General features: G+C 36.8%; 1 protein-coding gene across 1 annotated transcript in view; it reads left to right on the forward strand.

The window, feature by feature from the left end:
* The window catches only part of plxna3 (plexin A3), a 180,585-nt gene that overhangs the window by 93,053 nt on the left and 74,955 nt on the right, over positions 1–12,577 (forward strand). Inside the window, exons 6-7 of the mRNA XM_039665519.2 lie at positions 8,520–8,643; positions 10,032–10,188. Coding sequence (XP_039521453.1) covers positions 8,520–8,643; positions 10,032–10,188 — 281 coding nt within the window. The remainder of the gene's footprint in view (positions 1–8,519; positions 8,644–10,031; positions 10,189–12,577) is intronic.

Genomic DNA, 12,577 nt, shown 5'->3' on the forward strand with positions numbered 1-12,577 from the left:
GCTCGTCTGATGTGATGGATCCGTCATAGGTTTAGTTGGGTTGCTATGTTTGTTAAGAGCGCACAGCTCTCCGTAGACGCTGTTAGCGACTCTCAACAGTGTCTCTCGGTGTTCATTAATGTACTATTCATGGTTCGGTCTTTTTATGATTGCACATTTACTGGTTCACCTCACTGACGGCTCTAGGTGTATTAACAGATAGCACACTACTGGAAACTTGTGCTAATTGTGCTTCTAGGCATGTTATTAAGGCATCCATTCATCAGGAACATGTTTTCGAGCATCTTCGGCCTTGCAAAAGAAAGACCATGCCATTCAACATCCAACGCCCGTAATCTATGCGAATCCGGTGGTTTTAAGATGTTTTTCAAATGTTTTTACACACACGCATATATACATATAGAGTACAAGCTTTGGAAAATGAAACACTGGCCAATATAGTTTTCACATCTATATATGCGTTGCCAATCTTCACAGGTTTTACTTTTCATCAATAAGAGCAGAGTGTGAAAGTTGATTTAGCTGAGCAATAGCACTAGTCTACACAACATGATGGCAGACATATCAGAGTTCAAAATTGTTGGAGTGCAACTTGCTCGCTCATCTGTGACCAGGACTGCTAGTCTTTGTAGTGTATCAGGAGCTGTAGTATCCATGGTAATGTTGGCACACTACCATATCCAACAGGAGTACTGTAACTGTCGACGCAAGAGGAAGCTGAAAGGGATGTCCAGTCAGGTACTAACCCTGATTGTATCCAAAAAGCATAAAACCCTGGCTGCCCAACTCACTGCAGAATTGCAACTCTCCTGTTTTCACCTAAACTGTTCGTCAGGAGCTCCATAGGGTTAATGGCTGCCATAGCCAAACCTTCAGTCACTCTGCCAATGCCAAATGCCGCTTTCATTGGTGCCAACTGTGCAAATCATGGGCTGTGGACAATGTGAAACATGTTTTGTTCTCTGAGTTCACTTTCAGTATCTATGGTGTGGAGAAGCCCCATAGAGGCGTAACATGTGGACTGTTGCTGCCCCGAGTGAATCACAGGGTGGATCGGTGATGGTTTGGCCTGTGATATCACGGCATTCCCGACTGTGCTTGACGGGCGTCACTGGCAATGACTACCAAACCATTCTGGAGGACCATGTGGACCCAGTGGTTAAAACATTGTAGCCTGAAGCTGGTGCTGTGTATCAATATGATAATGCACCAATACACACAGCAAGACTGGTGACAAAATGGTATGAACATGAAAGTGAAGTGGCCTGCACAGTCACCAGATCTGAATATTAGAGCCACTTGAGTCAGAAAAAAAAAAACGTTTTTATACATTCTAATTGTTTAGTATGTTCATTTTATTAAAGTACTTGTTCAAAACACTTTTCTAATATGTATATTTTAAGTTAAATCTCATTTTCATCTGCAAGCGTTTACAATTTTATAACATTGACTATGTTTACATGCAGCCAATTTTCGGGTTATGGTCGGATTAAGGTCAGTATTCGGGTTTCTGAAACAGAATAACCCGTTTACATGCGGAGAGGGTTTCTCCTGTATACATGGAATTGCAATATACCTGGTACCCCAGGTATAATATCCCGATTTTTAAAATCCAAGATATGAGCATGTGTTTACATGGCCGTTCGCAACCGGGTTATAGCTAATATCCCGGTTTTGAACAGGTTATTGGCTGCATGTAAACGTAGTCATTATTTACAATGCACAGTATGATTCCGTTTTTTTAGGTTATTTATAAGATGTTTGTTCTGTAGAAAGTGACGTCACTTCAGTCTGTGCTTCTCAAAGATTGAAACATTGACTATGTTAACATGCAGCCAATTTTCAGGTTGTGGTCGGATTAAGGTCAGTATTCGGGTTTCTGAAACAGAATAACCCGTTTACATGCGGAGAGGGTTTCTCCTGTATACATGGAATTGCAATATCCCGATGTAAACGGCGACGCGCGGTTAGGGTCTAGACGTACGGACAACCTTAAGACGCAATATGCGTCATTACCAATTCTTCTTCATGTATCCAAAGACCACAACAACAGCAGCACGCGGATAATGAATAGTTCGGGGCAGATAGCGATCGCCTTTGTTTGCGCTTTGATGCTGGTTACGTTACTGAGCTCGCTCCAAAAGTATGCTGTGCTGTGTCTCGCCATGTTTACTTCCGGTATACTGCGCGCTGATTTTTGTATGCGCCGAGAAGTTTCTCTACTCAAAAGACCAAGATTCCTTGCGAATAGAACATTCGCAGAACACAAATCACTATGGGGATATGCCGATACGTGTTTTCATGACCAAAAATTCGGGTTAGAAAAGGGGTACCCCAGGTATAATATGCCGATTTTTAAAATCCGAGATATGAGCATGTGTTTACATGGCCGTTCGCAACCGGGTTATAGCTAATATCCCGGTTTTGAACGGGTTATTGGCTGCATGTAAACGTAGTCATTATTTACAATGCACAGTATGATTCCGTTTTTTTAGGTTATTTATAAGATGTTTGTTCTGTAGAAAGTGACGTCACTTCAGTCTGTGCTTCTCAAAGATTGAAACCAAGTGGTGAAAGTCAAGTGAAAGAAAAATATTGTTTAAATCTCTGATGACTAATTTCTGCAAACCGTAAAGGTCGTGTACCAGACAGACTTCCTGAAAGGCACCCAGAAAAACTGTTGACTTGTCAATAAGCCCTCACTCAAACAGGTGGATGGGTCTCCTATTGTTCTCACTAATCAAAGTCAAAGAGACAATTGACACGGACTCTCAGAGCACTTAGTCCTTTACGTATATCAATTAATGCACTTCATCGATTTTTCCTCGCCCCGTCTTCCACCCCTCACTCGATCTTAACAACCCAGTCATCTTAGAGCTTCGCTATCGGAGTTCTCCATCATGAAAGGCCACTGGAGTTTTCAAGGTTTTCATCCTGTTTCTGCCCTAGTTCTTCATTTACAGAGGGTTCAGTGTGACCTTAGAGATAATAAAGCAATATTACTTGGACTGGAAATGATGGCAGACCAGTGGAAAACATCCTGGAATTTTCATCATATGGAGGACACCGAATATGGAAGCGTAATGGATTTCTTAGAAAATTGGTGTAGGTAAGCTGGTACTCGGAGAGTGGAGATCTCAGCTGGGGGGAAAAGAGTCGGTTCAAATGGAATCAGTTGCACTACCACTCCTCAAACTAGCTCAGTTGGAGAGACCGGGGAAATTAAGGGAGTTTGGAAGGTTCAAGTCTGTTCAACCTAAAATGCTCTCCCTCATGTCTTTGCAAACCCATATGATTTTCTCTCTTCTGCGGAAGTACCGGGTATTTTCAAGAGCCTTCAAGCAGCTGTTTTCCATACAGGAAAAGCATTTTAAAAGCTCTATTAAAGTAGCCGGTATGACTCACGGAATATATTCCAAGTATTTTGAAGTAAGACAATAGCTTTGTGTGATTAATAGACCAGGGGCATAAACTTAGCCACTATGTTAAAGCAACACTACGTAAGATTTTTCTTACCTTAAAATAATGTTTCCAAAATCTTTTCAGTGTTTCATTAAGTCGTGACAGGGTGAAAGGCACTTCTGGATTCGCTTTGCGGTCCTATATCTGCTATAACCACGCTATGTAAGATTGCCAGATCGGGTTGCGTTTCTGTAGTTCTAATGAGACATAAGACAGTCCCTCCAGAAAAACGCGATTATGCGATCGCTGAATTCAATGCAAAATCAGCCAAAGTCCGCATATTTATGCGGGGGCCGCATTTTTTCAAATACGCCGCACTTTCGCCACATAAATTGCCGATTTCCGTGCAAAATATGCGGGGTTTGCATAATTTCATAATCCTCGCATTTTTGTTGCAAAAAAAGTCACATGTATTTTAGCAGAAAGTTGAAAAATGTTGTGTTTGCTTCACACAAGAGCAGCCATTTCCCCCTGTTTCCATGGGAACGTTATGAAGTGACGCAATTACGCGACGCCGGACAGACTCACGGAGGCGATTGACATCTCACAAATCGAACTCGTAAAACTGTCTGTCACACGTTCTACCGTCACATCGTTACTTAATAAACAACATAAGATAAAAGAAGTAGCGTCAAACAGAAATTACCCGCACACATGGGTTGTTCGAGGCGCACATATAACACTGCAGAGAGTTCAACAGGGAGCGCGCAGCTCTTAAAGGGGCCACACCTTATTTACACTCGTTACAGTCTGAAATAAAACAAGATGAGAAGTTAAATATTCCCAGCACTTTCTATGATGTAGTATGCTTGCTTATCAAAGGAAGTAATAAAAAAATGACTCTTACATTAGCCTAGTAAGAACAGGATGTTGGGGGAATCACTTTTTTTCTCTTTTTCATCAAACCGCAATTTTTGCAAGTTCTCTCAATTTTTGCAAATTCCTGCAATTTCATCGCATAAAATTGCATAAATATCCCGCGGCATTTTTAAAGAAAACGGGCCGCGTAATCAATCAATTTTTGCCCGCAACAATCACAAAAAAACTCCGCGTTTTTCTGGAAGGACTGAATACTATTATGGTAAATGTTATATATAAATCGCAAATTTTTTCAAAATTTTTTGGAAACTACCACCACAAAATCAGTCATTTTGATCGCAAAAATCACAAAAAAAAATCGTGAAATCCTGGAGGGACTGATAAGAAAACTACAAATTTGACTTCAAGCGTTACAATAGCAATACATCATACTTTCTTGAAATCATGCAACATACAAAACTGGTAAGGACCAGTTTTGAGTTTTTGGATTCATTATACTTTTAAGACTAGTCTAAGCAGTTTATGCAACCAGCCATATATCTCATAGCTCTTACTTTGCATTAACTTGTTGCTGAATGAATCATGTTGGATACATTTGCTAAGTTAATGAATCTGAAATAACATTCATGCAAAAAATGCCACATGCCCTCTAGTTTAAGTATGCGCATGTGCAAATGAGATTTTCAGTGAAAAACAACAGAGCTCTTATATGACTCGAGGGAAGATTTGAGGGCATATTGACCACTATTATTGTGCTTTTTATTTTTAGGGAGATTTTTTTTTTCCCCCATGCAATCCTTGTATGGAAAAGAGCAGCTCAGAGATGTATTTATCTTATTTAACATCTTATTTGGTGTTAGTAAATGTAAATAAACATTTATACAATATTAATTAATGTGCATTTTAAGTCCAAATTCATTGGTTTCCACATTTTCTATGTCATGTGCAAATGCAATTTTAAGTGAAAAACGTCATATGCACCATGTATGTATTATGAAAGACATTGATGCAAAATGATCAAATTTATATCAAATAAAAATAAATATAAAAAGGTTGGAGCAACCTGAGCATTATTAAATGATAACAATATACTGTACATTTTTGGGTGATCTATTCCTCGGCTATGAATAACCTTCCTGAGGTTTCCGGTTCAATCCGAGTATGCGCTTGAGCAAAAACACGTTTGTCCCTGTAACATGTCCCCTAAGTAACATCAAACAAAAGTGTGCACTAAACGAGTGCTTGCTTACATCGAGCATTGTTTCACCGTATGCCTCCTGTCACGGGCGATTTACAGCCCTCGTTGAGGTCCTGTCCCAGATTCCGCTTGCTGTACGCCCTACGCGTTGAGAGGGATCAATACGGTCTTCAAGGAAACATTCCGGTTGTCTCGTGACGACGGATGGTTGTTTTGTTTTCACCTGGGTATTTGTGTCCTATGGGAACCACCTTAGGACCACCCTACCTTAAAAAGGTGTCGATGTATCATAAATCACATTAGTTCCAGTTCACCAAGAAGACAAGTGCAGTTTAATTGGACAAAAAACTCATTTCACAAGCGTAGGAAGGAGGGGGGAAGCAAAAAAGGGGCAGGAAGGCCTTTAAGGTGCGTGTACCGAGAGATATCCTTTTCTATCTCTTTAATTAAGACCGCTTCCATTTCTTTTTACTTTCCTTAGACATATGGGCATAATTAAGGGAAAACAAATCATTACTGCTGTGTGCATTGCTGGTGAATAATGGCTTTGTCAGTATCGACTGCGCTTGCTTCATTTCCCAGACAGACAGGCGCGCTGGAGGTAAAAATGCGGCTTTTTGCTATTGCTGATGGAAAATAATGTCATCTTAGACATCGTGATGAATTAGATACCTGGGCTTTTGGCAAATATTTAGCTTCCCCCCCTCCGCGCGTCTTGTTTCGAGGTGTTTGATGCAATCCGGGCGGCTGAGCTTTTACAGGCTTGTTTTCTATCTCTCCTCCGTGTGCCTTTTTCATTAGAGTCTCTCTGGAGCAGCCTCAAAATTAAAGCGCATTTAATTTACTGAGCTTCGTTATGCATCATCAGCTTATACTGTACTTCTCGCTGCTGACATATAACAGTAATCAACAATAGCCGAGTTTAGGGCTGAAGTCGCTAAAATATGACTTGGTTTTTTTGGTGAGGAATGCGCCGTGTCACGAATGGTGGCGCAAACATTGTTATAATAGATGATCTGGGTCGGGTTATGACGAGGCTTTGTGTACATTAGCATCGCTCTTCGCGGTTTAACACAAGCACGGGCGACTTTTAACTCCACTTAACACGTCTAACGAACATGCCAGTTTTATGAATGTTTCAGTATCTGGCAGCTTCCCTGCAGATGTACTTATGAGAAACCAGGCCAGTTCACTCCCACCCACGGACGCTCCGCGGCAAAAACAAATGAGAGCGCATGGGAAGAGTGTGTGCACCAGAGGCGGATCTCCGATACACTTACAGATTACTGTGCTCGTCTCTTTCGTCTCTTTTAGGAGATAATCGATACACTTCATGTGTCCCCCACACTTTTCAGGGGTTGAACAAAATGACCAAAATCTTATTTCTCTGTAAGAGTAGTTGTTTTATTATTCAAATGCTTTTGGTATAATTAACTTGAAATGAACAGCATTTTGTACAGCATTTATTCTTTTATTATTATTTTATTGTTCTAGTTTAATGTTAATTAAAGCTGCAGTCTGCAGTTTTTCCTCTGTCGCCATCTCTGTTCGAAATCTTTTCGCGGAGTTATCAACTTTATATACCGTAATTTTTCTAATATATTTTCAATTATGTTAATGTATCGTGAACAAACCTAAATTAATGTGTGTATATATATATATATATATATATATATATATAATATTTATTCATTAATATATATATATATATATATATATATATATATATATGTATTAACATATATATATATATATATATATATATTAATATATGTATTATGTATTTATTTGCCATTGTTCATTAATTCATTTGTGCATAATATGTTGAAATAATCTTACAAATGTATAAATTAACTATAATTATGTTTTATGTATGCATTTAATATGTATAATGTATTAATAATTTAAATATAACTATGAAGTAATAAAAAGAGATTAACATTAACCTATATATATATATATATATATATATATATATATTGGGTAGCACTTTACAATAAGGTTCATTTGTTAATATTATTTAACTGCTAACCCTAACAATGAAAAATAATTCTAAAGCATTTTAAAAAAAAAACGTACTTAATGTTAATTTCAGCATTTACTATTACACTATTAAAATGTATTAAAAGTTAAAAATTATTCATTTTTATTTTTATTTATTTTATTAATTTTTATAAAATTATTAAAAATTAAAAATTATTTAATAGATTTAGACCTGAGCTGACGTGAACTAACAATGAACAGTTGTACTTTCATTAACTGAAGTTTACTAAGATTAATAAACACTATAACATAGTATTTGCTTGTTAGTTAATCGTAGTTAATGCTTAAACTAATAGAACCTTATTGTAACATGCTACCAAATATTGTCCATTTGTTAATTATATATCTAATGCATCAGTTAATATTAATGATTTGAACCTTGATGTAAAGTGTTACTGTAATGTTATATTGTATTCACGGAGTATATCAATATATGATTCCAATTAAAATTTAGCAATTTGCTGTTTTGTTATCAAATTTTGTTTAGTTATTATTTGGAAACCAAGATCAGATTGTTTAAAACTAATTATTATAGTTAAAAACGGTATAAAAAGTATGGTTCTGACTTTCCATTTTCATTGGATGAGCAACATTCAAGCTGTTTAAATTGTATATTAATGCGGCTGTATTCATTCTATAATGCGACTAAGTTTTACCGCATTGTTTACCTCCTTGCTTCTTGTGTTAGTCACCATCATGTGTAAATAATGAGCAGCACTGACCACACATAGCCACGCAGATTCAAATCCGTTTGTGTTTTGCTCCATATCGGCAGCATCAAAATCATTTTGTCGTGTTGATCCATTTTTGGGACTGTGGGTATCTGTGGATATTTGACATGCATTGGTCTGAGTGGACAGGGAAAAGGAAAATCATGCTCACTGAAGCATGAACGAGACGGGCCGCTGCCTCTTATCAAGCGAGCGCCGCCAACTGCAGGCTATTGTGCGGGCCGGGATGTTTCGGGTTACTCATCCGTTTGTTTGTTTGTTTCCAGGTGCTCCAGAAAGGAAGCCTGTGAGAAGTGGACCGAGCCGCTTCACTTCAGTACGGAGCTGAAACAGTGTGTTGACATCACTGTCACTCCCGATAACATGTCCGTGACCTCCGCTTCGACACAGGTGATTGAATTTTATATGCTACTCCAGAAGCATAAAATCACTCTAGTATAGCGCCGGAACTGTCTTCATAATGCGTTTTTATCATGGACACTCACAACGCCGTCCTTTACGAGTATTGCTTTTACAGTATATTGCTATAACTCTTTGATAAAAAAAAAATACTGTGTAATAATAATAACAATAGCATTAATGTATTATGAACGGATCTGAATTACTGAGTAAATATATAGTAAATGTAAAATAGTGTATTTAAATCAATATGACAGATAGATAGATAGATAGATAGATAGATAGATAGATAGATAGATAGATAGATAGATAGATAGATAGATAGATAGATAGATAGATAGATAGATAGATAGATAGATAGATAGATAGATAGGTAGATAGATAGGTAGGTAGGTAGGTAGATAGGTAGGTAGGTAGGTAGGTAGGTAGGTAGATAGATTGATAGGTAGGTAGGTAGGTAGGTAGGTAGGTAGGTAGGTAGGTAGGTAGGTAGATAGATAGATAGATAGATAGATAGATAGATAGATAGATAGATAGATAGATAGATAGATAGATAGACCGATAGATAGACAGACAGATAGACAGATAGATAGATAGATAGATAGATAGATAGATAGATAGATAGATAGATAGATAGATAGATAGATAGATAGATAGATAGATAGATAGATAGATAGATAGATAGATAGATAGATAGATAGACAGATAGACAGATAGATAGACCGATAGATAGACCGATAGATAGACCGATAGATAGACCGATAGATAGATACATACATAGATAGATAGATAGATAGATAGATAGATAGATAGATAGATAGATAGATAGATAGATAGATAGATAGATAGATAGATAGATAGACCGATAGATAGACAGATAGATAGACAGATAGATAGACAGATAGATAGATCGATAGATAGACCGATAGATAGACAGATAGATAGACAGATAGATAGATAGATAGATAGATAGATAGATAGATAGATAGATAGATAGATAGATAGATAGATAGATAGATAGATAGATAGATAGATAGATAGATAGATAGATAGATCGATCGATCGATCGATCGATCGATAGATAGATAGATAGATAGATAGATAGATAGATAGATAGATAGATAGATAGATAGATAGATAGATAGATAGATAGATCGAGAGAGAGAGAGAGAGAGAGAGAGAGAGAGAGAGAGAGACAGATAGACAGATTTTATTAAATGGGGGAAATATTTATTTATTAATCAGCTTTATATATATTCTTCATCTTATTGTTTTTCTTATATAAAAAAAGAAAGTAATACAGCTTTAAACGACATGATTGTGAGAAATGATGATCGTCTTGCGTATCTGACAGGAGATTGTGTGTGTTTGTGTTTCAGCTGAGTGTGAAGGTAGCTAACGTCCCGAACCTGTCATTTGGGGTGACGTGTGTGTTTGAGGAGCTATCAGAAAGTCCTGGAGAAGTTCTGGACAAAGGACAAATCAACTGCATGTCCCCATCCCTGCGGGACGTCCCATATGTCACCCAGGGATACGGTAAGAGACATGAAGGGCCATTCAAAATGCGTTTGACATCCGTAATGTGATTGTGTTTTTGACTGGAAATTGAAATAATGTAGGATGCGACTTGATTGGATCTTAAAAAGCTGAATTATTGTTGGTTATTTTTCTCTGCCCATGTTGCGTTAGTTGTATCAGCTAAAACATTTCAGGTGCAACATCAACTAATGAAATTCCACTCTTCCTCCACTTTACTTTTCCAGGGTTGAACCATCATCTTTAGTAATTAAGAGTCTTAGAAAGGGCAATAAAATGTTTAATTTGACTGAAAACAGATGCATAATTCATTCAACAGGTTGCATTAATGTCCTACACCACGTCTAATTTACAAACCCATATTTTCACCATTTTAGTCAACTAGAAATATGTGGGAAAATATGTATTTTCAATGCAACGTCATGTACAACCTATTATCATGCACGTTAAAATAAATGTGAAATCTTCTGTAATGATGCTAAAGATTCCACTTTGAATCAGGAATAAATTGCAATAGTTATTTGTGATTTTTATCATTTCACAATATTACTGTTTTTTCTGTATTTTGATCAAATGCAGCCTTTCAAAAACATTTTATATTATATATTTATGTTTTTTTATTTATTTATTGCTTAAATTTATGTTTCTGCCATATTTCATTTGGTGTGAACAAAACAAGCACAATCTGATTAGGTCCTTCTATTTTTACAAACCCTGTTTTCCACACTCAAAACAAATATGTTGGCTTTAATTAATTTTTTTCAACATAACTGGTTACGGTTAACAAACATTTGTTCATGTAACTTCAACATCATTGAATTAAGTAATTTCAAGCGACCCAGTTTAAGTAGTCTCAACGTGAATTTTTTTTTATTCATTCATCCATTAATATTTCATTTATTTTAGTGACACATAATTAAATTGATAGATAATAGCTATTTGCTTGCAGTAGCACATATTAGCATCTTAAATGCTAAGATTTACATGTTCCTTCAACCTAAGCAGTAGAAAATAATTTAATCAGTCGACAGCCAAACAAAATGCTCCACTCTTCTCCACAATGGTAACCCACTGTAATTTAAATGGTTTTATTAATTAATTCCAATGTAATTTAACATTAAACACAATTACACACTATCAAGTCTTCCCCTTTTCTAAATTTCACAAAAAACATAAAACAACACTTAAAGGGATTGTTCACTTTGAAATTAATTTTTGGGATGTTTTATCTTACCTCAAGTGCATCCAAGATGTAGGTGTCTTTGTTTCCGCAGTATTATTTTCAATTTTGATATTTTTAGGTCAAACCGTTCTTGTCTGCCAGTCATATAATGGAGGTCTATGGTCACCACCTCAAAGCACAGAGAAGTCCAAATTAAACATGATTTAATGACTCGTAAATGTAAGTACACATTGATGGCCTAAGACACGAAACGAGCGGTTTGTGTGAGAAAACGAACAGTATTTATAATGTTTTTACGTCCAAGTGATCTGAGGATGCGGGCGCTTTGTGGCTGTGATTACAAGAGGTAAAAATGATATAAATACTGTTCGTTTTCCCACACAAACCGCTCGTTTCGTGTCTTAGGCCATCAATGTGTACTTACATTTACTAGTCATTAAATCATGTTTAATTTGGCCTTCTCTGTGCATGCTCTTTGAGGTGGTGACCATAGACCTCCATTATATGACTGACAGACAAGAACGGTTTGACCTAAAAATATCAAAATTGAAACTACTGTGGAAACAAAGATACCTACATCTTGGACTGTACAACTGTCACCCATGGCCTCATTTTCATTTGCGTCAAATTAAATACATCTACTCTGACCAAGTCTATTAAGCTGCTCTTTAGAGCTGCTGTGGAGCAATTTGTGCTTTAGAAATAAAATTTAATTGAATTATCTTCTTCTGTTTTTTCCATTTTGTGCCTGCTTTTTTTTCCTTTTGTGATGACTGATAATTACACAAATCTCTTCAGAGCCTCCTAAAGCTTTGAGACTTAAGTTCATTTTCCCCTTTTAGTCATTTTTCTGGTTTTTAAGGTACTCTAAGAATTCCAAATCTCATGATGGTAACTTTTAGACTCCGGAAGCCTGGTTCTCCCATTAATAACAATTATTGCCATGTGCAAATGGAAATATTATGTCAATTATAGTGAAGTGAGGCCCGCAAGTATAATTTGATAGGCAGAGATGTAGTCATTATGGAACGCAAAAGGGTTGCTGAGTTTGAAACGTAAGTGCATTTCGCTCACAGATGGAAGAAGTGGATAAATGGTCTCGCAATCAAATATATTCCAAACGTGAACATTAGTGAGTATATGTGCAGAGCGGGGCACAGTCACTGCATTAGACCATCAGTGCGAGTTCAATTGACCCTTCTCATG

This window comes from Pimephales promelas, chromosome 14 (genome assembly GCF_988280905.1).
Source record: "Pimephales promelas chromosome 14, fPimPro1.hap1.1, whole genome shotgun sequence".
In the NCBI taxonomy this organism is placed as follows: Eukaryota; Metazoa; Chordata; class Actinopteri; order Cypriniformes; family Leuciscidae; genus Pimephales; species Pimephales promelas.